Raw genomic sequence first — 22,831 nt, forward strand, 5'->3', positions numbered from 1 at the left:
AGATTCATGTAAATTATACATTTTATGCATAGATAAGAGCATTCTATCAGAACACTAAGCAAACAGCACAAAGCAAAGATGAAAACTAGAACAGACTTTAAAGTGAGCATGCCATTGCATCTTTTTCTGTACGCATAATTTCAAAGTGAAAATATATGCTAAAACTATGGACACCAACATCATTCATTCTATTTTTGAAAGTCAAATTAGTCCTTCATAAGTCTTTTTAATTTGCATGTGTATCTGCAGTAACCTCTAACAGTAACTCATCATATACTCCTATTACTAGAAACCAGGTTTAGTCTTCTGCCGACCTTGTAAGTTGCTGTAGCTCCATCAGTTGATAGTTCATCATTTCTGAGCACCGATGGGTCCGTCTACCATCTTGTACACCAGGTTAGTGACGCTTTCACAAAAATGTTTGGATATGTGTGTAAAGTATCATTTAAAATGAATTGAAAATAGTGTTTTGAAACTTGGGATTGTTTTTAAATGTATTTGAAGTTTGACGCTGATTTGTGGGTATGTTGGTAGTATGATTTCTGGCTGTCGGTCTGATAAGCACCTCAGTGTCAGCTTTAAATGTAATATTTTTTTTGTGTAATATATCAGGATATTTATATTAGAGCATTTTTACACTATTAATATTGGCAGTTTTTGATCATGTCCTTATTTTGGAGAAACTGAGACTTCAAAACTTCCTCTGGGATTAATAAAGTTTTCAGATTCTGAATCGCTTTGTTTGCTTGAGTATAAATTATATAACCTAAAACCTAAAAAATCTAAAACCTTTTTAATATTATTTTTAAAGAAGGCTGTGCCGCATCACCTTTTTTGTTTTTGTGGTCCACATGTTTGCAGTGTGTGAAAGATTTGGACATTGGACAGGCCAGTTTAGGAGCTATACTGTACATGACCACATAAAATATGGTCTGACATGGTCTTGCTGTAATGATTCTTTGCTGTAATGAGTCTTTCAGAAGTGTTCTTGAGCCCAAGCAGTGATTTCCATACATAGTATTATATCACATCTCTTTTTAAATTGGATTGCACAGTGATGGAGTGGTTAGCTCTGTTAATTCAAAGCATGAAGGTCCTGGGTTTTAAGTCACCAGCCTGTTGGAGCTTTCTGCCTGGAGTTTGCGTGAGTTCCCCGTGATGCCATGAGATGCCACAGGGTACGCCACACCCTACATTCAAAAGACAGCCAAGTTAGGTTAACATACTCTAAACTGGAGGGAGGTGTGAATGTGGGCATGAATAGTTCCTCTGTGTGATAGCCTGGCAGGATAGAACGGTTTGTGATTCCAGGCTGAGTTCAGCTTTATCTCTTGTGTGTGGATTTGTTTTTACTATTTAATTTCTATCATACAACATAGAATCTACATTTCTTTTTCATTCTTAGAGTATTTTGTAGCTTGCTGCGGATATATTTTTCTCCCCAAAAAAGGTGTTTATGTTGTACTTGAACTATATTTAGTCAAATGATTACCAATCATTGCACCACCTTTTTACACATCATCCAATTTTTTGGGAACTTATTTGTTTACAGAGCTAGTGCTGTAATACAAGCTAGACACACACTTTATCAGATACACCTGCACAGTTTAACTGTTCTTTCGAGATAAGCGGATTTCTTTGTACTGCATCATATTCAAATGTGTTTTTTTCCTCTCTCATGTGTGCAAAACGGGAAAGATCAAGTGACAGAAAATCTTTTTCATACATCACTTTGTTTTGAACATTTTAATTATAGCATGCTGTGTACTCCAAATGCTTTTTAAAAATATCATTTATTTTTCCCAAAACAGGATGCGGACCTTTTTATTTCTTTACATCTTGGGCATAAACTTCTGTCAGGTTTGTTGATTACACACAATTACACATTTTGATCTTAAAGTTCAACTGTATCATGAAATTTAAAAAAAAAAAGAAGAAGAAAATGGAATCACTTTTCTTTCACAGGCTGATAACTCAACACAAATGCTTTATGCCAAACTGATAATAGACAAAAGTGCAATTGCAAATATCACGAGGATACTGGAGCGTTTTATGTGTAACAATACAGTTGTTGAAGCACCTGTAATGACAACAGGTAAACTAATTTTCAATCTTCCACATAACCATGCTGTGATTTATGAAGAAAATACTTATATAACCTCTGACTCTAACCCTGAATAACTCTTGTCCTCATAAGTGTGCACAAATGGTACAGGCAGCAAAGAATGTGAATGCAAACTGCGCCACAGATGGAGCGATACTTTCTGTCAGTCTAATCCAAAATGTTGTGGCAATGCAACATGCACTTTGGATAAAAGTGCAGATGCAAAATGTGTCCTAAACACCACAGGTATTAAGTCAATTTAACTGTTTTTGCACATTTGGTTATTTGTGAGCCTCAAGGTTAAAAGCATTCCCCAAAATGACATTTTCTTGCTCACAGTTACCATCACAGGGTCTCTTAGACTGCAGGGGTCTACATATGCAGATTGTTTGGAAGATATAACAAACCCTAAATATGCAAAATGCAGTGATGGGTTGTTGACAGAGGTAATAATTTTTTTCTCAAAATGCATTTAAATGTATACAGCATCATTTTTAACCTTGAAAATAAAAATTACTGTTATTTACTTTATTTCCATCCTTTGTTACCTCTTAGATGAAAACAGTGTACAGCACTCTGTGGGGATTTGACTTTTTAAACATTACAGGATTCAGGTATATTTGTGCAATTACAAATAAAAAAATGTGTTTTTACATTTATCTAATAAAAATGTAAAATCCCTCTTTTTTTTTTTGTTTGTTTGAAGGATTGGTAGCATCATTGCAGACTTTAAAATAATCATTGCCTCCAGCATCGATTCACAAGCTCTGATAAGTAATTCAGTAAAGATTGGCCAAAGTCTGTCCGCCTCACTTAATATGGAGACTTCAGGTAATGTAATCTTACTGCAGAGGGGTGCATTGTATACTGTATGCAAGAAATTCTTTCCAACATGTGAGTTTAAAAAAAATGTAAATTCTGTTCTCTTCTTAGTTCTCCATGATCATCATTTTCTGTCCACCAAAAAACCCAAAAAACCAAAGTGAAATCAGCTTTGTTATGGATGCAATCATTACTCTGATGAAGATAAAATGAAAGTCACAGATCTTTATGCATCTAGTTTTAGTTTATAATAATTTTAAGATTTATTCTGTTGCTCCAAAACAGTACCTTCAATCTGTGGTGTTCACAGCACTGGATAGGTTTTTAAGTTTCAGGGACTGAAATTTCATTATTATTTTTTTTCCTCCACAGGTCTTGTCAACTTAGAGATGCCACCAATGCCTGTGCCTTATGGTTCCGCCAACCAAGTGATCAGATGCACAACCAAAGAGGACCTGAAAATTTACCCACAATGGAGTATAATAAATAGCAAAGGGCAATATGACATAACTACTGGAACAGTTTCAACAGTTCATACATCATCACGAACTAACAGTACAGTCAACCTCAGTAACGTCACAGAACTCTGGAATGGTATGTATGAATGTTCCATTATATTATTATTGGTACTGTTAATAATTAACCAGAGATACAATGATGGCAAAACAGAAGAAATTCACTTTTAACACATATGTGAAAGAATGAAAAGAATCCAGAATTGAACATCAACCTAAATCACAAAATCTGCTGGCTTTAACCCCACTTGTGTTTGTTTCTTAGGACAGTTCTCATGTATCTACCACCAAACGGGTGCTTGCACCACATCAGGCTGTACAGTCAACATGTTACACAAAGCCAGTGCTCAACTGGATGTAGCACTATTACCAAACATTGAAGTCTTCACGGAGCCATCATTTCCACGCTGTAAAACCGAAAATGATATTCTCCAAGCAAAAGCCAAATGTGAGATAAACAATAGTACTGAACCTTATAATGTCACATGGGATGAAGGTCTCAAAGGCCAATTAGAAACTCAGAGTAAGTAATTTATTTGGTCTTATTTAATTTCAATTGAAATATTTATTGTGCAAAATTGTTCTGAAAATACATGACATGAATATTCAATTCTTGCAGGCGGCAACATGCTAGTTTATACAACTAGTAAAATAATCATCTGTGCTCATAGCACAAGTGTATATACAGCAGTGTGTACATTTACCAACAGACTTGGGAATGTAAGAAAGGCTACAGTGCCCTTCAATATCATTTTCGGTATGTCTTTGTATTTTGTAATGGGAATTATTGAATGCATAATTACCCACAAATGATCCCACAATGAAGTAAAAAAAAGAACTAAGTAACTATAAAACTTTCAACAAACAAATGAATCTGATTTCATTTATTTGTGCCAGTTCACAACAACAGTTTCTGATATTTTAACATAAACTTCCTGAAACATTTTTAAATGATTACTTACCTTAAAGACAACAGTCAAATGAATCATTTTAAATGCCCCAAAATGATTCCTAATTCATTTCAAGAAAAATAAAAGATATACAAGTTTAAAAAGAAGTCACATATGTATCTCTGAGACACACATATGTTATTATGGTTTTGTTTATATTTGTATTTCGTATTTTTTATTTTTTTAATCCCGTTTTAATACTTTGCAGGTCTAAAAGTTTGGTAAATAGAACCTCAGATAAACTACAACACATGGAATATCACACTGTGTCATTATTTATTTTTAAAAAACTAAGCAAAACTGCAAAAGCAGTGTGTGAAAAGCTAAGTACACCAATCCTGCTAATCAAATACACTTGATTAGCAGGCTGTCAGTAAGTGTGAGCGCCTCAGTAAAAGCAGATGTTTTGTCACTTTGCTGGTCTGGAGAATTCAGTAATGTGTTAATGCAAAAAAAAAAGAAAAAAAAAAGACATCAACAACTGTTACTCCCCATCTTTGGCTGGGTTATAAGGCCATTTCCAAACAATTTGAAGTCCATCATTGCAAAATATTCGAAGTCGGAAATATTAAAAACAGCTGTCAATCTTCCCAGGAGGGCACATTCTTGCAAAGTCAATCTTAGACTGTATGAGCCTCAGTTAGCATGTTAAATGTTGAAGTTAATCAGAATACAATTGGAAAAAGAAGAATAAGTATGGCTTGTTTTGTAAAGGCTGTCAGGAGTGATCTTCGTCTCTAAAAAATGAACATGGCAGCACAGCTTAGGTTTGAAAAACTGCAACTGAACAAACTACAAGACTTCAGGAACAATGTCCTTTGAAAGGTCGAGACCAGAGGGGAGAAGTTCTGGCAAAAAACAAACACAGCATATCATCACAAACAGCTCATGCCAACTGTCAGCACAATGAAGGGTTGATGTCCAGGTCCTGTGATGGGACAGGATCCGGGCACCTTTCAGTCACTGAGTCAACCATGAACTAATCTGTACTGTATAAGTTTCTAGAGTTGCGTGTGAGGTCATTTGTTGTAATTATATAATTTCAGAACTTTCTATAGTCCAGACAAGTTTTTTAAATTACATCCTGATATATAAAACCTTGCAATTGAAAGAGGGTGCACGATATTAGTGTATAATAATATAGTAATTGTGACATACTGAATTATACTACATTGTAAAATACATTTGGGTAAAATCTGGCAAGGATTGTGCAGTCATGACTAAATTCTGGAAATACTTATTACTTCATTGAAGGATCAAATATATATATATATATATTTGTATGCTTTACAGGAAATATTTTTTGTGACACAAATTCAGTTTTAACAGTTCTAGGATATTGTCTTTGTAACTATATGAAATTTTCTTCCTTAAAACAGTAAATGATAAGTCCTGTCCAGCTGAAGGTGACTGGGAAGACACAAAAGCTGATTTTACTGCAGTTTTAAAATGCAAAAACTCTGCTGGGCAAAGAACAAGGAAATGCGAGTAAGAATATAACCAATCATGTGTAGTATGTAATAATGTAAATAATAATAATAATAAATTATTTTTATTTATTTATTTGGATTAAAACTTCTGTTTCTTTTACTGTCCAAAAACTATAATTGTTTGCATTTTGATTAAGAAAATTATTTAAGCAGTATATATATTAGAATTTATGTGTAACATTTAATTTTTTTTAATTAATATTTTCAGCTTGAAGGGGATATGGAGAAAGGAAGAATCAAGATGTGTGAACTTCGACCTCGACAATATACTGCAAAATGCAATGGTAAGCCTAAATTTCATAACTGAGGTTATCATCTTATCACTTTTTATTTTTTTATTTTGTTTTTTACACATGAAAGGAATCGTATTAATATAAAGCAACAAATTATCCAACTGTTTTGCTATTTTTACAGGACAGGAAAATGGAAAGTACTCTAGTGTTTTTGTTAAAGTCGCTGACACAGTTACATCTGACACAGTTAAGCTTGCCTAATACATATGTGCTCTTGTTACAGATTTCTGGCACTGGACTTGGGGCATTAGATAAAAATGCAGAGTCAATATTTTTTAATCTTACCGATGCCACTCAAAATCCATGGACTATTAACACGTTTCCCAATTTGAATGCATCAGTTCAAGTGATCAGCACCATGTCTATCATTCTGACAAACCATGGTGTAAATGACACAACCACAAGTAACGTAAGCACCAAAGAATATCTTTGTTATTACTATTTAAAAACATTTAAAACATTAAGATCGATAAGTATAAATACTTGTATTTAAAGTTACAATCCTTAAGAGTTACAATGAAACAAATCTTCAGTATTGGTCAATGTATTTATTGCTATTTACATACATTAGTAGTACAGTCTCACTATTTAACTTTTACACCAAGTTCATTGCTAATTTAAACCATATACCATAAAACAGCTGCTGACGAGTGACAACTAACTCATTTTTTATGATTAATCTTTAATGGGAACATCACAGCTATATGAGCTGCAAACCTTTGTCTTTCTTTTCAGAATATCCTGGCCTCATCTAGTAATCTGCTGGATAGGTCTCTTGGAAAGTTGTGGAACATACCGAATCCTGAAAGCAACAAAACCCTGGCTGAGAAATATCTGAAGTCAGTTGAGAATTTAATTGCGATATCAAACATAAGTAATGATTCAAATCTAACTAACTTGAATGTACAGACATGCAGCGAAGATGAATGCACCAATACGGTGTTCAATGCCGAAGTCACTGTTAAAAGCTCAGGAAATGGCATCGTAAAAACAGCTGGATTCAAATATCTGCAGGACTATTTGCCCAATACAACAGAAAGATTTAACATCAACAGCATTGTTGTGTCAACAACCACTCAACGGGGAAAAGAAAACCTTGAGATTACACTAAAGTTCCCATTGCTCACACAATGGCCTCGCCATGTTGAACTGCAATGTGTCTCATGGAACTACAACCAGAGCAAATGGACAGCTGAAGGATGTAAATGGGGGGGCGCTTCTAATCCTGACGAGTGCACTTGCAATCATCTGACTTCATTTGCCATTCTGATGTCCCGGTATCCCATTAAAATCCCTTACATGACCGAGATAACGTACGCTGGACTTTCTGCATCAGTGATGTCACTCGTTATCAGCCTCCTGATAGAACTGGTCGTCTGGAGCAAAGTAGTCAAGACAAATACTCTACATTTGCGCCACACCGCCCACGTGAACATTTCTCTTTGTTTGCTGGTGGCAGATTGCTGTTTTCTGGCATCTTCTAAACCAGAGAGCATTTCAGAAATCTGGTGTAGAATCGCGGCTCTTCTGAAGCATTTCTGCTACCTGGCCATGTTCTTTTGGATGTTGAGCCTGAGCACCATGCTCCTTCATCAGGCAGTTTTTCTGTTTCACAAAGTGGGCAAGAAAACCTATCTGAGGTTCTCGTTGATCCTGGGCTACGTTTGTCCTTTTCTCATTGTTTTCATCACATTTCTCACCAACGACGCCGGCGCTCAAGGCGCGTATTTCAGTTTGGAAACATGTTGGCTGGTTTATTCTGGAATTCTGAAAGGAACCATCTATACATTCATTCTCCCAGTTGGTATAATTGTTTTCATCAACTTGTTTGCCATGATAGTGGTAGTCATGAAGCTTTTGGACCATAGGAGCAGAGAAAAGTCTCTTGAGAAAGAAATACAGGTCGCCAAAACTGTCCTGAGATCAGTTATTCTTCTGACTCCAATCTTTGGTTTGCCATGGATTTTTGGATTTGCAACATTTAGTCTGGACCTCACAGCTGGAGCTGTGACTTTTGCTGTGAACTACGCTTTTGTTGTGCTCAATGCATTCCAGGTATGGTCACAATTATTAAACTGATCAGACTCAATATCTGTTCTGCTAAAAGTACAACTTTTTTTTTAAATGCTTGTTTTTCATTTCTAGGGTTTGTTTATTTTGTTGACCACGTGCCTGGGGGACAGAATGGTAAAGTCATTTACTTCTAGAGATAAGAGGCCTACCTAGTTTTAGTTAGGATTAGTTAGATGCTGCTGTATCACTGTGAAAACATTTGAATATATTTAAAGTTTGAAGCCAATGGCAGGAACACGTGATCTAAAATCCACAGCTGAATCGATGTCATTATTGTTGTAGTTGTTCTCAGGTTTATTCTGTGTTATTTCAATTATTGTAATGAAATTATTATCAACAGTCATCAAAAATATCCTTGAAAATGTTTTCATCAAATGTTTTTATTCTGATTTTGACAGACCCGTGAAGCACTGCTGAATTCTTTCAGGAAAAAAGTAAGTGAACCACAGCTTGTTTGTAAATAACCGTGGTAACTCATAATGAATGACGCACATCTGTTTCCTCTGTTCTGCAGGCTCCACCAACCATCAGCGAAAGCTCCACAAAGTTGGAAACAACAACTAAAAAGACCTAAACAACACATGTACACATGTATACTCACAAAACACTACATTTAAATCAAATATAATAGATTCACAAGCTACATTTACTCTTTGGTGTGACTGTTACTTTGTTGTTTATTTTGGTTTACTTGCAGTAATACAAGTCAGAAGTTTTAATAATTATTACACTTATCTGTGTTTCTTTGTTCAATATACATATTAATATGAAATGTGATTTAATAATACTGTACATTGCATGTTTTAAATAGCACTTAGCAGTAAAGAGCTGAAGAAAAACTCTCAGCTGAAAGGATAGAAGAAAACCTGTGTGAGGATTTTATTTCTGTAAATGGGATTTGGGCTCACATCTTGCTTCAGCTTTTAAGTTTTCTTTGTCCCGTTCTGCCCACTCCTCATCTGTGTCATCCACCGAAACCCCTTCTCGCGCTGCTAGCTTGCGATAAACCTCGCACTCTATCTCTGCTCTGTAACACACAAAACAAGACCATATATTAATCATGTACAAGCATTATATTATATATAGTTTATTGTTATTAAAATTACAAGAATTTGAGAACCGGGCTTCATGTCATACTTTTTAAGGAATCTAACACAGTCTTGGTGTCCGTATATCTCGGCTATACGCGCTGGCTTGTCTCCACAGCAGTCCTCCTTATCAATAGGTGCATGGAGTGAGTGCAGCAACCGCAGCACTGCCAGCCGACCAGACTCTGCAGCAAAATGGGCAGGGGTCCACCCATACTCTGTCCTCAGGCACGGTCTGGCTCCATGCTTTATAAGTATCCTCGCCATTTCTGTGTGTCCTATGGAAAGATATAATTAGTTTGTGAGCAAGTTAAGAATATTTATTTTGATGAATTAGGGCTATTGGGAAAATTAAACAATATTGTGCAGAGTGTTTTATAAACGTTTTCAGGGACCCTCCTTAAGGTTTTGGCTCACTCATTTCTCTCCCTGTAAAAACAGCAGCTGGACCTTTAGCTAGGAGCACGCCTGACACACAAAAAGCCACTCCTTTCATGTGTCTCCTCTCCTGTAGTGCTGATGAAGTACAGATTTTTCTTTAAAAATGTAGGGAGAAAAAGTAAAAAGGTAGTCATAAATACTCAAGTAAAGTACAGAGAACGGAAAATTCTATTTAAGTACAGTAACGAAGTATATTTACCCCCAGCAGTGTGGAGAGTCTCACAATAGCTTCACCCAAAATCTTTGCTAATAATGGCCCACACCTTTTTTCAAGGTGTGAAAAAGGGTGTGGGCCATAGCAGAGGTTTTGGGTGAAACCATTGTGAGACCTTGCCTCGCCCTAAATAGCCAGAAAACCTGAAAAGAGACCTCTCGATGTTTGAAATCTTGGGAGACGTTGTCTTTGTCTATTGCGTGTTGTGCGTTGTGTTTCTTAATGTTTACAGGCCTCCCAAATACTGCACAGACTTTTTTAATGATCTCAGTGAACTGCTATCTGTGATCTGTGTTGATTTCGACTGTGTAATTATTGTTGGGGATTTTAACATCCATGTGGACAACCCTCAGGATAAAGGGACTAAAGACCTGAGTAACACTCTGGGCAACTTTGGGCTGACTCAGCATGTAACAGAGCCCACACATAATAGAGGACACACTCTTGACCTGCTGATCTCCAAGGGCCTGAGCATTTCAAAGGTTACTGTGTCTGATGTGGGCCTGTCTGATCATTACTGTGTTTTCTTTGAAAGTAAAATCTCAGCCCACACAAATATATCAACAGCAGTGATCACAAAACGGTGTATAACTGAATACAGTAGTGAGATATTTAACCAGGTCTTCCCATTAACACCTGACCTGTCCAGAGGTTCAGTCAATAAGCTCGTCAATAGCTTCAATGCTAAAATGTTAAATGTAATGGATACAATTGCTCCCATTAAGGTGAAGGTTATCTCTGGAAGGAAAAAGTCTCCATGGAGAAACTCCACACTAGTGAAAAATGAAAAAAGAGAGTGTAGGAAAGCTGAGCGCAGATGGAGAAAAACAAACCTCCAGGTTCATTATGACATCTATAAAGAGAAACTTCACAATTATAATTTACAACTGAGGAGTGCAAGGAGGTCCTACTTCTCTGACATCATCACCAAAAACAGTCATAATGCTCGGGTCTTATTTTCTACAGTTGACAGGCTAACAAACCCTCCTGTGTCAGTGGCAGCTGAACTTCATTCGACCATGGCCTGCAATGACTTTGCCAAATTCTTCACAGAAAAAATCCAAAAGATTAGACAAGCAATTGGTACATCAACAGCAGATCCAGAATATGTACTGTGTCCACCGAAAAACAGTTTAAACACCATGAAACAGTTTCACCCGATTAACAGCAAAGACCTGGAGGACATCTTAGGTCAACTGAACTCCTCCTCTTGCTGTTTAGATGTCCTGCCAACAAGTTTTTTCAAAAAGGTCTCAAAGACTTTAGAGTCAGACCTGTTACAGATCGTCAATTTTTCTTTATTATCAGGTGTGTTTCCAGAATCACTAAAAACGGCTGTAATTAAACCTGTACTAAAAAAGGACAATCTCGACAAGACACAAATGAACAACTACAGGCCGATCTCAAATCTCCCATTTTTAAGTAAGATCATTGAAAAAGCAGTTTCTCAACAGCTCAATTACTTCTTAAAACAGAATAACTGCTATGATGCCTTCCAGTCAGGTTTTAGACAGAACCACAGCACTGAAACCGCTCTGACCAAAGTGTTTAATGACATATGTCTGAATACAGACAGTGGAAAAATGTCAGTCTTAGTTTTACTGGATCTCAGTGCAGCATTTGATACAGTTGACCACAACATATTACTCAAACGACTGGAGAACTGGACAGGTCTTTCAGGAACTGTACTAAACTGGTTCAAAACATACTTAGAAAACAGGAAATACTTTGTATCAATAGGTAACTTCACATCTGAGCAGACAAGTATCACATGTGGAGTTCCCCAAGGTTCCATCTTGGGACCTCTTCTGTTTAACATTTACATGCTCCCACTGGCACAGATTATAAAGAACAACAAAATAAACTACCATAGCTATGCAGATGACACACAAATATATATCACAATGTCACCAGGAGACCGAGGCCCTGTACAGGCTCTTGGTAAATGCATTGAGGAAATTAATGACTGGTTGTGCCACAATTTTCTCCAGCTAAACAAAAACAAAACTGAGGTAATAGTCTTTGGCGCCAAAGAAAAACGATTACAGGTCACCAGAGAACTTCAGTCTATACACCTAAAAACCACAAACCAGGCGAGAAATTTGGGTGTAGTGATGGATGCAGACCTAAACTTAGAAAAACACATTAAGACAATAACAAAATCAGCTTACTATCACCTCAAGAATATATCAAGGATAAAAGATCTGATGTCCCAACAGGACCTGGAAAAACTAGTCCATGCATTCATCTTTAGTAGGCTTGATTACTGTAACAGCATCTTTACAGGTCTACCTAAAAAATCCGTCAGACAACTACAGCTCATTCAGAACTCTGCTGCTCGAGTCCTCACTAAGACCAAAAAAGTGGACCACATCAGTCCAGCTCTGAGGTCTTTACACTGGCTGCCTGTCCGTCAGAGGATAGACTTTAAAGTTCTGATGCTGGTCTATAAAGCTCTGAATGGTTTAGGACCAAAATACATCAGTGACCTCCTGACCCAGTATGAACCTTCCAGATCCCTCAGGTCATCTGGATCCGGTCTTTTATCAGTTCCCAGAGTCAGAACCAGACACGGAGAAGCCGCATTCAGCTTTTATGCTCCTTATATCTGGAACAAACTCCCAGAAAGCCTCCGATCAGCTGAAACACTCAGTTTATTTAAATCCAGGTTGAAGACTCACCTGTTCTCAGCTGCATTTGAATAAAGCACCAAATCCGCACTCAAAACTTACATTTTAACTACTGATTTTATCTACTGTTCTGATTTTATCTGTTTTGATTTTATATACTGTTTTGTTTGTTTGTTTGTTTGTTAATTAGTTAGTTTGTTTGCTTGTTTTAATCAATTTTAAATCATGCTTTTTATTTGTTTTTGTTTCTAATGTCTCTGTAAAGCACTTTGAATCACCTTGTTGTTGAATTGTGCTATACAAATAAACTTGCCTTGCCTTGCCTTGCCTTGCGTGTGTGTGAAAAAGCCACCTTTCATGTAATCAAACACATGATCAATAGTGGGTCAATGACCCTCTTAAGGGACAGCTCGCACTTGGGACTCTCCACCATTTGGTCTTAGAACTGAACAAGCTTCTCGGATGAGAGGCGAAACATCTTCAAGAAAAGTCCAGTCACGTTTTTTCCTTGATTCCTCTAAAAATGTTTAGGTACAAGGACCGGACTGAAAATGAGTAAAAAAGCAGGCCAAGCATGACCATGTTCTGCAATCTGATTGGCTCATTAGAAATTACAATAACCGAGATGTTGAAAAGGTGTACCTAAAAAATTGGCTATAGTGTGTAATCACAGTTTTAACATACAAGCACAAAAAAGACATTGTTGAATATTTAGAGACTGGACTGGACGCAGCAACTCAAAACTCTGATTCTTAGCAAACTACAAGGTTGGCCTGTAGCTTCCATGTTGGCTCACTTTTTGTTTTTTGTCTCAGATGGCCTGACTCAGCAGGTGAGGGTAAATGCAGTTTCTGAATTTGCCTTTGCCCAACAAGTTCAGGAATGGCTCCTATATGCTCCAGATCAAATGGGTGGTGCAGGACACCCAATATCCAGCCCCATTCCGGAGTAAATTAGAATCAATGAATTCAAAATAATACACTGAACAAAAAAAAGTTTTTATATAATAAACTGTTCTTAATTGATGCAAAGATAAAACCTAATGCTTAATAATATTGGGATTATGGACATGTTAAATTGTAACATAATGTTTAACAGATAATGGTTATCCTGTTTTTAGATCACACACAACTGTCTTATCCACAGGTTTAAATGCTGATGGTAACTTGCAGTGGTTTAGTATTAGTCCTGTTGATTTTTAAAGGATTATTTCATTGTTGCTTCACTATTAACGGAGCATGCAAAAGTGATGGAAAAATCAACATCAGAATTCAACACTGATTCACTTTTAACAGAGGGTGAAAAATTGATATAAAATAAATGTTCAACATCAATGTTGAACTTTAAAATGTATTTTATCCGATTCTGATATTGTTTCAATATTAATGTAGTTTAAAAATTTGATGTAAAGTCAGATTTCAATGTTGAATCAATAGAATTGAGGAAAGGGCTTTTTTTTTGTCAAGCTTTTACAGAAAAATTGTCATCTTTATGGCTATTAAAGGAGAAACTGTTTCCATAGTCTTTTAATGAATGCTGTCTACTGTATTAAATATTTAGTGAAAAGGCAGCTCTAAAAATATTCATGAATTCCGACTTTGTGCCTAAATCGTTTTTACGCACGGTGCGCAGTTTAGTGTACTGACACTAACATTTATGCTGCATAAACAGCGTACACGTGGCCTAATCACATTTTTCATTTTCATTTTACAGCAAATGCGAATAGGTAATTTTAGCCCAAGACTTGCGCAGTCACCAGGGGACAAGGATACGCATCATTTTCACGTAACGAACTACCTTTAGCCGCTGCCCAGTGGAGAGGTGTCTTGCTGTACCAGTCGATGTCTTTCTGGTTGGGATTGCACTTATTTTCCCTCAGAAGCTCCTCAACTTGATCACAGTCGCCTGCTGCTGCAGCTTGGTGCAACTCTGACATTTTAACCTAGCAACAGTGGATCCTAGCAACGGATCAACATTAGATGGCTCCTAACCCGAAGGTAAAAACGCGGAAAGGAAACCAGGGCGTGTCTAGATCGTTATCAATAATATAATATATTAATAATAATATATTATTATTCAAAAACAGCAAAGACACGATTTAAGTAAGGCTAGCCTGTGTTAGGAAGTGAAAACTCATTTTAGGTGCTATAACAAGTAAATAAAGGTAACGCAATCCTTATTGTATTTGTTTTTACTCATTGTGTGGAAATAAATCAGGCTAACATTTTAAGTGTCCTGTGCTTCACAGATATAGCCAGATTCTTAATGAATTGCTTTATTAGTTACAACATTATTTTATTCACATTCATGTCTCTATACTGGTTTTCCACATCTGCTGACAAACAATTCCCAGATCTAACGGGCCTATGAAGCACATTTATTACCCCAGTACATTTTTTCTTGACTTTAGTCATTTTGAACCTGCCACACATGTATCCCTTCATCTAGATTCAAGACTTTGAAGACATGCTCCCTACTTTTAAGATTACGCTTAAATCTTTCCTTTCTGATAAAGCTTATAGTTGGGGCTGGTTCAGCCTGAACATCACGCCATTAAAGGCTCGGGCTTGTGGAGGGGCTTCCTAAATGCACCAAGCATTTCTTCCCCAGGTGTTTATACACCACTGCAGCATGTCATTAATGTTAATTTTCATGCCACAGTCGATTTTTGTCTCATCTCTCTGTGTGTGCCCTTTTTCTCTTTCCTTTCTGCCCCAGACAGTTGGAGCAGATGGCTTCCCCCTCCCTGAGCCTGGTTCTGCTCAACGTTTCTTCCCATTAGAAGTTTGGAAAAAAAACTCCTTACAGTTTACAATCTCAAAAATTACTTAGATAATATCCCCATGAGCCAGCACTGATAGTTTGAGTTTTCCACTCAGAGACTCTACGTTAAGACATAAAGTGCCTTAAAGTGACCGTTGTTTCATAAATGAAATGCCAAATAAATATCCATAGGAAAAAAAAATTAAACAGCATCAATTGTTAATGCTCAAATCTTTATTATAAGCAAATACAAGTCATTTTGGATTAAAAGTGAAAATGGCTGTAGGAATCAAACCATCTTTAAGGATTGTCAAAAAACAAAAATCAAAAATATGACTCTGTACGTGTTTCTATAGACTTGACCTGATAAAGAATATTATAACCTGTTATAACAATAAATCCAAACAAATCTAAAAGCTATAAAAGCCAAGACTAAATCCCTTTTATTTATACATTCATCTTGATGATTTGGTTGTAGAGATTTATTCCAAGTCTGCATTACTGCTCTTTTAATCAGGAGTACAAATGCTAAGCAGCTGCAAATCTGCCAGCCAATGCAGTCTGCAAAACTATCTGTTCAAATGTTTAGAAACCATGAAAATAAACAAACAAACCAGTTTTAATCTATGTAAACACTTTATTGGGACAAATATATAAAAAAATGTAATAAGACAAATTGTTACTTCATATTGAAACAACGTATCAGACACATTTTGGCTCCTCCAGAGCTGGAAGAAACAAAGAAAGATTTTTTTAGTGCTGTCATTAATTCTCCATTTCTGGAAATTTACTTTTGATAGATAATTCACCTGTGAGTTGCTATTAATAATACATTAAAAAAAAGAAGCATTTATCAAAAAGAGACCTTTATGTATTAAACGTACCAATTGCCGTATCACTTGACAGCTTTTAAGCCTCGTCAATCTCGTCCTTGGCACTGGTTTCATTCTTGTATACTGGGGGAAAAAAAGTCAAGATACACTAAACTAGCAAAGGACCTTTTAGTCATTTCAGTAACACTAACTAGCAGTCTACTAACCTGATTCCACACTTTCTGCCAAGGCACCATCTCTGGCCTCTCCTTTCCAGTATTTCTGCATTTGTTTGTTCACATTCATTCCCTCACACTCAATTTTAACGTGATACTGAGGAACAGTGATGTCCGAGTGGTCTCCGATGCTGATTACTGTCAGTCTGAGTGGTTTATTAATCACAAGGTTGAAAAAGTCATCATAAACTGTGTCATCCCAAGACTCCTCAGACTCCTTAAATCCATTTAAGCAGCACAAAAAGGCCTGAGGAGCCTTCTCCAACAGAGTCTGAGGCAGTGATCTTATATTACTGATGTCAACTTGAGACTCATTTCCATAGTCAATGAACACAACATGCAGTGAAGTGTCAGCTTTCTCAATAACCTGGGCTCTGTACCATTGGTTGTCATCGGAATACAGAGCGAGGCATGGACTGCCTGGACCAGGAGTCTCAGGGAACAGTTTCTGCTGTGCCTCTCCTGCGTCCTTAGCAAGCTGGGACACTTTGCAGAGGTCCTCTGTGTTGGCATATTGACACCAGAAGAAATGTGGTCCCACAACGCAAGATGCATATACCATCTCTGTATCGTTTGGGGAAAGTTGCGGCTCTTTGTACATGCATTTAAAAACATTTTCTTCTGCAACGCAAATTTGTTTCACATCAGGTTCAGTCTGACCACCCTGTGGGAGGTTTTCTGTTTGATGGCTTTCAGCACCAACACATTCTTCTGTAACTGGATTCCAGTATTTCTGCATTATTGTGTTTACAGCCACTTCTTCACACTCAATTTCAACATGATACTGAGGAACACCAACCTCTGAGTGGTTTCCTATGCTGATTACTCTGAGATTAAGTGGTTTATTAATCAAAAGAGTGTAAAAGTCATCGTAAACCGAGTCATTCCAGGAGCCCTCGGACTCCTTAAATCCATTTAAGCAGCACAAAAAGGCCTGAGGAGCCTTTTCCAGCAGAGGCTGGGATAATGATCTGATGTTCCTGATGTCAATCTCGGACTCGCTTCCATAGTCAATGAACAAAACATGCAGTGTGCTGTCCGCTTTCTCAATTACTTGGGCTCTGTACCATTGGTTGTCACTGGAATATAGAGCGAGGCATGGACTCCCTGGATGAGGAGTCTCATGGAGCATCGTGTCCTTCTGTGCCTCTCCTGCTTCGTGAACAAGCTGTGACACTTCACGGAGACCTTCTGTGTTGGCATACTGGCACCAGAAGTAAAAGGGATCCCCAATGCAAGAAGCATATACAGTCTCTGCATCGTTTTGGGAAAGCTGTGGCTCTTTGTACATGCAAAGATTGTCATTTCCTTTGGGAACATCAAAATGAGTTGTGTTGTTCTCAGTTTGAATGCTTTGGGAGAAACTCTTTGCTTGATTAGTCTGGTTCTCTGAATTTTCTCCTGACAGTGATTTCCTGTTTTCCTGCACTAAGCTACTGATGAACAGCTTAACACATTCAATATTCACTGCATATTGAGGAACCGCCATCTCTGAATACTTTTCCTTATTAATGACTGTCAATTTGAGCGGCTTATCAGCCACAAGATTGTAGAAGTCATCATACACGTCATCGTCCCAGGAGCCTTCAGACTCAAAGCCATCTAGAAAGCAAAGAAATGCCTGAGGAGGAATCTCCAGCAGATGCTGGGGTATTGACCTCACATCTTTAACGCTAACTTCAGACTCATTTCCATAGTCAATAAATAGAACATTGAGAGTACTATTAGTCTTTTGAATTACTTGAGCTCTGTACCACTGCTTGTCACTGGAAAAGAGAGCAAGGCATGGACTTCCAGGCACCAGTACCTCAGGAAAAACTGCGTCTTGAATTTGCCCAGTTTCCTGAGCAAGCTTTGATATCATGTTGAGATCTTCAGTGTTGTACTGACACCAGAAATAATGTGGTCCAACAATGCAGGAAGCGTACACGTCCTCAATCTGTTTTTGAGAAATATTTGGCCAATTGTACATGCAGATGGTCAAGTTTTTCTCAAGGCAAGAATTGGAGTGCTGTGTGTCTGAGTCACTGTGGCAAATCTGAACAGAAGTCTCTGCCACAGTTTTGTCTTCAAGAGTGACATGCATTATCGGTTTTGTTCCTTCATCCAAAACCGTTGCATGCTCAATCTGTGGTGAAGCGACATTAGCTGTGGATTTTGAACTCCCCCTTAAATCATCTGCAGCAGACATCCTATCGTTACCATGGACTCCATTTTGTCCTGCTGTCTCCACCAATACTGATTCTTGTGGTGAACAGCCTTTGTTCAAGCTGTTAAAGTGGTGCTGGTCAGTCTGCTGATTGATATCAGTTATTTTGTTTAGTTTAGTTTTAGCCATCCTCTCTCTGACTTTCATATTCACACTCACTGAGCCATCATACAGTTCAACAATTAGCTTTCCATTTTCCACTTTTGCCACGGAAATGGTGAAACTACGGCCAACAGCACGATCTGCAAACCACTGGTTGACCTCCTGGGGAAATTCTGCAGGGACATCAAACAGTCCGAGGGGAATAGCCTGCGCTGGAAATGACCTGGCCGCGATCGCTTCAGTGGGAAAGGGACAGATATCAGTTTCACTGACTACAAGAGTACCCCCATAGTCCACAAAGTGCACTTTGTGCTTTGGAGTTATTTCTACTACTTGACCTCTGTACCACTCATTATCAGTGTACCTCGCAAAGCACAAGCTGTTGAGTCCAAGAGTCTGATCTGAGCGCTGTGGCTCGCTAAGGAGTTGTGCAACATTTTCCATCAATTTGTCAAACAATTTGGCATTCCTGTCCAGTTGGCAGTAGAAGTGACTGACAGTCTCTGAAGACGTTATCCACACATTTTCTTTACCACCCACCTCAATATTATATGTGGAGTAATTGTACACATCAGATGTGACTTGTGGAGGAGATTGCAGATGTGCCTCAGACTGTGCACATTTCTTATCCAGAAGCTCGCGTGCACTACCAGATGCAGTCTGAATGTCTACCATATTAAGCAGCAGACCTTCTTCATCAGATTCCACTGCCTTTACAACGCATTTCAAACTATTGTCTGTCGACGCACTTAAATCCACAAACTTGTGAAACTCTGCTAAGGCATCGCTATTCCAAGTAGTGGTAACGGGATAAGTAGAACTCTTCAGACTGAATAAGCAACATGGGAAAGCCTGAGTACTTAGCCGCAAGAAAGCTGGATCAATGGGGTGCACATCTTGCAGAGGGACCTTTTGAATTTGACCATAGTCTATAAATCTCACGTCTACAACAGGTGAATTGCTATTAGCAACGATCCTTGCTCTGTACCACATGTTATCATCTGGATTACGGGCAACGCAGATGGACTGAACAAGTGGCTGAGAGCGGGCGGATGAATAGTGATTTTTCAGATCTTGCATAAGGCATCTGAGGGAGTCCTCATTTTCTGTTATTTGACACCAGAACTTCTGTAGGCTTTCAATGCAAGACACCTTTACAGTGACACTACTTCCTATAGTGAATGCACTGTCATGACAAGCACTTTGCAACTCAGAGCAGAAACTTGATGCAGTATTCCCATTGCAATCTACTGCAGGTTCAGAGCTTGCTTTCGTATAAATGTCACCGTTACAAGAAGGAGATGCACACTCTTGTCCACCATTGACCGTTTTGTTTTTAGAGCTTGGCGCAGTTCCCTCCGGTACACCATCAGGAATGACATGGACTTTGTTCTGTAAATTCATGCATTGTTCATCTTCAAGTAAACTGAGAATGGATGAGTTAAGAGATTCATTCTGGACAATTAAATCCTGCTCAAGCTTAGAGAGGGGAATAAAGTCTGCCTTCTCCAGAAAAGAACTGTTGACACAGGTAGCATTAGCTGCATAGAGTGTAACATTATAGACATCTTGAGTTGCATCATAGTGGTCAATCGTCACCACCACAGTCTTGTTCAGCAGGAGTGATTTCAACAAATCTGTCTGCACTGCAGTCCACTCTCTGCCATTTTCTTTTATTCCATTTACAGAACAACGATATGTGATAACTGGCATTCTCAGGAATTTGCCAGCCAGTGGCCTGATGTCTTCAACAGGCACCAAGTCATTTTTTCCTTCATCCACATGAAAAACTTTTACAGCACCATCACAGGTCTCAATGTTTTGCCTTAGTAATGAGCGGTGCCATCTGCCATCTGTCCCTTTAGCAGCACATGGATCCCCACAGCTCTGCGGAAGTTCCTCTCCAAAACTGGAGCTCTCTTCATAGTGTTGATGGATCTGTTCAGACAATATCTTCACTGCTTTTGAAAGAATAACAAGCTGGCAAAAAACATTTTCTGGATCAATTACCTCAGTCACATAAACCGTTTCCAAAATGTCAGTAAGCAGCTCTGGGTAAAAGTATTGGTTATGTTTAGCAAATTGGCTGCTAACATTTAGGCTCTGTTCCTGTGTTACATCAAAGGCCTCAGAAGACTCCTCATTGGGCAAATTTAGGCATTTCAGTACAAAATTTTTTAATTCCTCCACTGGGATCTTCTTTGCAACTCTAGACTTGCACATGTGCTTCGAAACAACTGGTATGTCAAGGAGAATTGTCCTATCCGGCATCAGTACATATTGAATGAGTCCCTTAAACTTCTTCCCAGGCAGAGACATCAAAAACTTTGTAGCTCTATCAGGGAAATTTTTCTCAAGTGACAAGATATTTGCAAGTATGCAACATTCAATTTCAGGAGGCAGGAGAAAGCTGTCATTTTGAGCCCATGCTAAAACTTCACTTGTGGCAATGTGGGGCTGCCCCTGATCAATTAGAAAGAGACTGTATGTTTGACTTTCAATCGATATGATCCGAGCTCTGTGCCATGTTTCGCTGATGCAGACCAGACAGAGATCCCCTGGTTTCCCTTCTAATCCAGAAAACTTCCTGTGAGGAGTCTGAATTTCCTCTCTCATCTGCTCGTAAATGTGTTTCTTCTCATCATCCATGTTTACCCATAATTCCACAAGACCACAGTCGGGTTTCAGGTTCACCCTCGTGATGAGAACAGAGATTTCTGTTCCTGGTGCTGGAAGCCCGGGAATTGAACACATCGTGAAGCTTAGACATCAAATATATCTGCAAAATAGTGAAGACAAATGTGTTACTACTTAAGAAAAAAACCAAAAACAAAACTTCAGTCCATTATTTTTTTTAAAAGGCACTTAAATTGTACTAAACTGTAGTGTGGCCTAGGTTACTACCACTCTGCATTTAATGATAGCAGCCCCTCCCTGAGCCTGGTTATGGTGGAAGGTTCTCCTTCCCATTGTTGCCAAGTGCTTGTTCACAGGCGGTCATCTGATTGTTGGGGTTTTCTCTGTATTATTGTAGGATCTTAAACTTCCAATATAAATCACTGAAAAGGCGATGCTATTGTGATTTCAACAGCATACAGATTTGAATTATATACAGTTTTATACAAATAACACTGAACTGACTTCACAACTGCTGCAACGCCATGTACTGTGGGATCGATATAGTTCCTTATTTTTAAAATGCAACTTTTACATTTCGATGATGGTGCATGCATTTTTGCGTTATAGTCATCTATGTCAGAACTGTTAGCAGAGAAACAAAGTAACACTTTGCATAATTTCCATGAGATAGCAATTTTTGTTATTTTCTAACCATTAACTAACCAAAACGTATATAATCTGTACTGACTTTGCAGTAATTTCTAATGTAACTGGAAAGGTTGTTAAACACACCAGATGATTATTTGGCCACATGTGCATTCAACTATTTTACTTATGCATTTATCTCATTGGTTATTCTTATAAGAAGAGGATTATTATTCAGGTCCGTATGTCTTGGGCTGCAGGGAAATGCATTCCATAAAGGCAGAGGAGTCTCAGGTTTCTTAAAAACATTCACTTGTTGGACTGTTTAACCGCTCACTTAACTGACAACAACAGATGAACAAAAACAAATATGATGATAGAGAGAAACAAATTTGTGCCATTTAAACCACTCAAAAAATTGTAGCAGCTGTTTGAGTTCTTTTTGAGCTACTGTGATCTACTAACAACCAGAGATGGGCAGTAACGCGTTACTTGTAACGCGTTACTGTAATCCGATTACTTTTTTCAAGTAACGAGTAAAGTAAGGGATTACTATTGCAAAAACGGTAATTAGATTACCGTTACTTTCCCGTAGGAACGCTGCGTTACTGCGTTACTAAAACCGTGATTTTCTTGCGAGAATGTCTCATGACAGTGATGTAAGCGAGTGTGACGTTCGTGACAACAGCTGTGTGCAGATCAACAATGGATCATATATGGAGTGCGGGAGAGAGTATGAGCGTGCAGCGTTTAAAGCGTGGAAGTACTGACCTTATTTTGAGTTTGATTCCATAAAAAGTGACAAAAACATTAGTGTCCGCTGTG

The 22,831-nt window shown here is 38.0% G+C and overlaps 3 protein-coding genes across 3 annotated transcripts; 1 reads left to right on the forward strand and 2 right to left on the reverse strand.

The window, feature by feature from the left end:
• Positions 1–367: 367 nt before the first annotated feature.
• On the forward strand, positions 368–9,195 carry LOC148097177 (adhesion G protein-coupled receptor F3-like). The gene is made up of 17 exons (XM_087832947.1): positions 368–396; positions 1,812–1,860; positions 1,966–2,095; positions 2,198–2,350; positions 2,444–2,550; positions 2,660–2,718; positions 2,811–2,935; positions 3,299–3,520; positions 3,707–3,964; positions 4,061–4,198; positions 5,771–5,879; positions 6,090–6,165; positions 6,398–6,583; positions 6,910–8,229; positions 8,320–8,361; positions 8,646–8,681; positions 8,762–9,195. Exons 1-17 carry the CDS (start codon positions 368–370, stop codon positions 8,819–8,821), a joined length of 3,099 nt encoding a protein of 1,032 aa, XP_087689073.1. The 3' UTR covers positions 8,822–9,195.
• On the reverse strand, positions 8,617–14,566 carry ankrd66 (ankyrin repeat domain 66). The gene is made up of 3 exons (XM_035911113.2): positions 14,418–14,566; positions 9,385–9,613; positions 8,617–9,274 (listed from the first exon to the last, which is right to left on the reverse strand). The coding sequence occupies exons 1-3, from the start codon at positions 14,554–14,556 to the stop codon at positions 9,127–9,129; spliced, it is 516 nt and encodes a 171-aa protein (XP_035767006.2). The 5' UTR covers positions 14,557–14,566; the 3' UTR covers positions 8,617–9,126.
• Positions 14,567–16,292: 1,726 nt separating this feature from the next.
• Positions 16,293–21,496, reverse strand: tdrd6b (tudor domain containing 6b). Its single transcript, XM_087833051.1, has 2 exons — positions 16,423–21,496; positions 16,293–16,339 (listed from the first exon to the last, which is right to left on the reverse strand). The coding sequence occupies exons 1-2, from the start codon at positions 21,494–21,496 to the stop codon at positions 16,293–16,295; spliced, it is 5,121 nt and encodes a 1,706-aa protein (XP_087689177.1).
• Positions 21,497–22,831: the final 1,335 nt, after the last annotated feature.

The sequence above is a fragment of the Neolamprologus brichardi genome, chromosome 19 (assembly GCF_056152115.1).
Source record: "Neolamprologus brichardi isolate AB-2024 chromosome 19, ASM5615211v1, whole genome shotgun sequence".
NCBI lineage: Eukaryota > Metazoa > Chordata > Actinopteri > Cichliformes > Cichlidae > Neolamprologus > Neolamprologus brichardi.

Bases quoted from the DNA above. Each gene is read 5' to 3' on its own strand.
- LOC148097177 (XM_087832947.1), top strand. From the start codon at position 368: ATGGGTCCGTCTACCATCTTGTACACCAG. The intron at 4,199-5,770 runs GTATGTCTTTGT...TCCTTAAAACAG, and splicing joins GCCCTTCAATATCATTTTCG to TAAATGATAAGTCCTGTCCA. The intron at 6,584-6,909 runs GTAAGCACCAAA...CTTTCTTTTCAG, and splicing joins ATGACACAACCACAAGTAAC to AATATCCTGGCCTCATCTAG.
- ankrd66 (XM_035911113.2), bottom strand. From the start codon at position 14,556: ATGTCAGAGTTGCACCAAGCTGCAGCAGCAGGCGACTGTGATCAAGTT. The intron at 9,614-14,417 runs GTAGTTCGTTAC...ATCTTTCCATAG, and splicing joins CCACTGGGCAGCGGCTAAAG to GACACACAGAAATGGCGAGG. The intron at 9,275-9,384 runs GTATGACATGAA...TGTGTGTTACAG, and splicing joins TGTGTTAGATTCCTTAAAAA to AGCAGAGATAGAGTGCGAGG.
- tdrd6b (XM_087833051.1), bottom strand. From the start codon at position 21,496: ATGTGTTCAATTCCCGGGCTTCCAGCACCAGGAACAGAAATCTCTGTT. The intron at 16,340-16,422 runs GTTAGTAGACTG...TTTTTCCCCCAG, and splicing joins GGCAGAAAGTGTGGAATCAG to TATACAAGAATGAAACCAGT.